Here is a 4,819-nt window from a genome sequence, read left to right on the forward strand (position 1 = left end):
CTCTCTCTCTCTCTCTCTCTCTCTCTCTCTCTCTCTCTCTCTCTCTCTCTCTCTCAGTGGATATATATTTAATAGTCATTTTAGTGTTTTTTTGTTAATATTATGTAACTAAGTTGCTATTTTATTTATATATTAACAGACAAAACTCTCTCCAGTGTAGCAAAATCTATTCAACCAATTGTGAAAAAACTCATGTCCAGAGTGAAAGAAGTCTCTCCTCTCTGTCAGACACTGGTGTCAATGCTGGCTGATTTGGATGATTCAGAAGATAGCAAAGAATTTTCAACATTAGCATGTAATGTTGAAAATGATTTGGCTAAGTTGACAGCAAGTGTTAAACTGACAATTGATTCTAAGCTTTTGACAGGAACTACTAAGAGGAAGGCTTCTGATTCATCTGAAAACACACCAGAACCTCCTGAAAAGAAGAAGTGTGTTGAAGAAGGAGGTTTTTCTGGTAATGTATCATGTTTTCATTCTCCTTTTAAGAGATTGTTAATATTTTTATTATTTTTTTTTTTTAATGAAAACTTGCAGCTTATTTTGCTGAGTATGATAGAAAGTGTCAGCTTCCCCTAACCAGCAGGCTAAAGTGACACTTGTTTACTGATCATGCTTCAAGAACTCTGTGGAGAACTCTTGCAGTTCCAAGCAATGCTGATTTTTACAAGTGTTCTATTTTTACATTTGTACCAACCTTCTTGAGCTGTGTTGGTATTTGATAATTCCTGATACTTCCATGTGCACCAATTACTATTGGTATCATGTCCACTCTCTCCATTGCCCATAACCTATGTATTTTCCACTTCAATTCATCATAATTGTTCACTTTTTCTTTCTCTTCAATCCTCTTGTCACCAGACATGCTGTGTTAATTATCAGGCATATTTTTTTCTTTTCTGTTCACCACAACAATGTCAGGTTTCCGTTGTCTAATCTGATGGTCACACTGAATCATTGCATTTCACAGAGTTTTGCAATCTTCATTCGCAGTAACTCCCTCTGAAATTTGGTCATACCATGTCTTTGATCTTTCTAGGCCATAATTTCCACAAATCTCTAATGGATCATTCTTGCCACATTGTCTTGTCGTCTTTGTATTTATGGTGTGCTGATTTTGGTTATTCACTAACACTGCACACTGTTTCACTCCTCTCACCATTCAATTTGCATTTTTCACTTAGTTGTGTTATCAATTTTGCACTTTACATAGTTTGTCCTCAATGTTTGTTCTTCTGCTGTGCATATAAGTTCTTCTGTGTCTGTCTTGAAGCTCATATCTCTTGCAAACTGACTGTACTTTTTTTTGTGTTCTTCTCTTCTTTAAATTTCTCTTTTTTAACACAATTATCAATTTTGATGATTTTGGACTTCTTCACATGTATCAGCAATGGTTCTATGGCATTTTTTAATATCATCCTAAGCTGCTTTTCTCTGCTTCAACACAATCCCAACAACTGATCAAATCCCTCCCACCCTTTCCTCTGGACAAGTACAACCTATAAGTATCACCCTTGGAATAAATTGCTCCATGTACTGTCAATAGTTTCCATGACTTCATATTCATACTCATCAGTGTCAATTGTTTCTGTGTCTTTGAATCCATACTCATCATCATCATTATTATTATTGAAATCCCTACCAAGATCTACTTTGCCATTCACCTCTCCATTGTTAATACAATAATGTACTTGTCAGTTACAAGGATTGATTTAATTGACTGATCTCTTCCTGCAAATTTCAGGTTTTGTGCCTATATTAGAAACAATTGTTATTATTAGGGATTGGTAGAATCAGTAGAGCATCAAGAAAATTTCTCACACGTGTTTGCTCTGGCCCTATATGTCCTGAGTTCAAATTCTGCTAATGCCAACTTTGTCTTTCATCCTTTCAGAGTTGACCTTAAACTTACCAATCAAGTAAGTTTAAGGTCAATGGTTTTGACTAACCTGCTCCCCTCAAAAATGTTGGCCTTATACCAAAGTTAAAATCATTGGTATAGTCTCTCACCAACACTTCTCAGCCTCTGGGTCACAAACATGTTGTTCCCTCACTCTGCCTTTTCTACCACTAATGCTGTGGCTTCTGCTCTTTGGAGCTGGCTGGTCTCAAGCCAACTTCTCTCATCTTTCTCTTTCTCTCCTCTACCATATTGTGTCTAACTACTATTCCCAAGCCTACTTCCCCAGGACATTGATCCTTTGAAATCTACTTGCTACTCTTATTTTCCTGAAGTTGTATAGAAACATAAACCACATTGATCTCACTGGTTTTGGAAGATTTGTCAGATATTGGTAGAGCCCTTCCTCTCAGTAAAATTGATAAAAAAGAAACAGCTTAACAATTACATTCACTCATTTGTCTAACTCTAAATATTCTCCCTAGAGGTTACACTCTCCATAATTTCTAACCAGTTCATATATGATTTATATAAAGAGCCAGGCAACAATATATTTTTTATAATTTCTATAAAGAGCCAAGCTGCAATATATTTTTATATATAACTTATGCAAATTTTTCTTTGTAGGGAAAAAATTTGCTGATGATGACGGAGTTGTTGTTTACACTGATGGCTGCTGTTTCCACAATGGTAAACATGGTGCCTCAGCTGGACTTGGTATCTACTGGGGAGAAGGAGAAAAGTATTTGGTTTTTTTTTTTTGTTTTGTTTCTTGTTAGCGCTTGACTGATAGTCACATGACAACATGGAGTGGATGGGGATAGAGCTGGAAATATAGAATGTGGTCCCCCATCTCTATTTATTCTTTGGGAACAGAAGGATTATTGTGTCTTTATAGATTTAAATTGTTTCAATATATGACTTTGTAATGTTGTTTTCACTGATGGCTGCTGTTTCCACAATGGTAAACATGGTGCCTCAGCTGGACTTGGTGTTTTCACTGATGGCTGCTGTCAACCTATCTGTCTTCTGTATATTTAGGACTACTTTATATAGTTTATCCTTTATGTAAAACAGTAAGGCTGTGATATGATGGGAGGAAACTTAGCTGATTTTCCTAGGAGCATTCGAGTGGGATCACTGCCAGAGCAGCGGTCTCGCTTCCGTGCCGGTGGCACGTAAAAAGCACCATTTGAGCGCGATCGTTTCCAACTTCACCTTACTGGCACTTGTGCTGGTGGCATGTAAACAAAACATTGGACTGACTCCTGTGCAGGTGGCACATAAAAAAACACCTTTTGAGCGTGGTCGTTGTCAGTACCGCCAGACTGGCCCTCATGCCGGTGGCACATAAAAAGCACCCACTACACTCTCGGAGTGGTTGGCGTTAGGAAGGGCATCCAGCTGTAGAAACTCTGCCAGATCAGATTGGAGTCTGGTGTAGCCATCTGGTTCGCCAGTCCCCAGTCAAATCGTCCAACCCATGCTAGCATGGAAAGCGGATGATGATGATGATGATTGAGTGGGTAGAAACAGCAAGGATTAGGGGAAATAATTTCTTTGGCATGAAGGAGGAATTGCAAGTGAAAAAGTATCTGCTGGGGTACATCTGTGTTGAGGAAAATAAGGAATCTCCGATTTTACAAATTTATAGTTTTGTCACATTAGATTACTCTTTTGGACTTAAGGGTTGAACTTATCTTTATATGGGGCTTTTTAGACTACATCAGTGGGTGGTTTCAAATGTCACCCTCATGTAGATTCCCTTGTTTGCTCAGTTGAAGATTTTGTTGATGTCAGGAACAACATTGCCCACACTGAGTTGCTGTATGGTGGTCATATTCAGATAATGGCACCTAATTTACTCCTTTAATTCATGTTGTATATCTTTGTCATAATAAATATCCTTCACCCCTCATACTCTCCACCACAAATTATGCATTAAAGTTTGTTGAAATGTTGCTTTGTATATTGATAGGTGTTTCAGGGTATGAACATTATATATAATCTTTTTTGTATATGAATGTGTGTATATAGTGTGTGTAAATGTGTATATTTGTATGTCTGTAAATGTGCATCAGTCATAAATTTTTTGTGAAACCTGTCTTCCAGTTTGCTTCACTCACCCCTCTATGCATGTATATATGTACATACACAGATTGTGAGGGTGTGTGGCCTAGTAGTTAGTGTTGCATTTGTGAATGTGAGATCATTTCCTGGACTGGGCTGCTTGTTGTGTTCTTGAGTAAAACATTTTGTCTCGCGTTGCTCTGCAATCACTTTGACATCTGATGTGTGACACATCATCCATCTGTACAAACTATGTCAATTTGATGGAGGGAGCGACCGAATGTGCAGTACAAACTTTTGATCTTTATAAACATCATCTGTGCAGGTGTTTCAGTGAGAGTCCATGTATGTACAGACACACATATATTTCTCAACACTATTGTTAACACAAAAATATGAATCACTATTCTGTTCACATATCTCTTTCTTCCCCCCTCTCTCTCTGTTTGACTTTCTCTATATAATGACGTGTATACACATTCACACAGGTATATATATATATCCATAGTCAACTGCTACAAAGGTAAAGGTGACATTGTTAGATCAGGTAATGAAAGTCACGGAGAGGGTCATAGCCCAACTAATTAGGGAGAGAGTCAGTTTAGATGAGATGCAGTTTGGGTTTGTGCCAGGGAAAAGCACCACTGATGCTATATTTCTTGGTAAGGCAGCTGCAGGAGAAATACCTAGCCAAAGATAAACCTCTGTACCTGGCTTTCGTTGACATGGAGAAAGCCTTTGACAGGGAGGAAACTAGGGATAGAATAATGGTTAGTGAGAGTTGTGCGAGTCATGTACAGAGACGCTATCAGTAAGGTGAGGGTTGGCAATGAGTACAGTGGAGAATTC

At 38.0% G+C, this 4,819-nt stretch overlaps 1 protein-coding gene across 1 annotated transcript in view; it reads left to right on the forward strand.

The window, feature by feature from the left end:
• Window positions 1-4,819, forward strand: part of LOC106875333 (ribonuclease H1) — a 39,841-nt gene that overhangs the window by 24,885 nt on the left and 10,137 nt on the right. Inside the window, exons 4-5 of the mRNA XM_014923428.2 lie at window positions 140-457; window positions 2,528-2,642. Coding sequence (XP_014778914.1) covers window positions 140-457; window positions 2,528-2,642 — 433 coding nt within the window. The remainder of the gene's footprint in view (window positions 1-139; window positions 458-2,527; window positions 2,643-4,819) is intronic.

This window comes from Octopus bimaculoides, chromosome 14, assembly GCF_001194135.2.
Source record: "Octopus bimaculoides isolate UCB-OBI-ISO-001 chromosome 14, ASM119413v2, whole genome shotgun sequence".
Classification (NCBI taxonomy): Eukaryota; Metazoa; Mollusca; class Cephalopoda; order Octopoda; family Octopodidae; genus Octopus; species Octopus bimaculoides.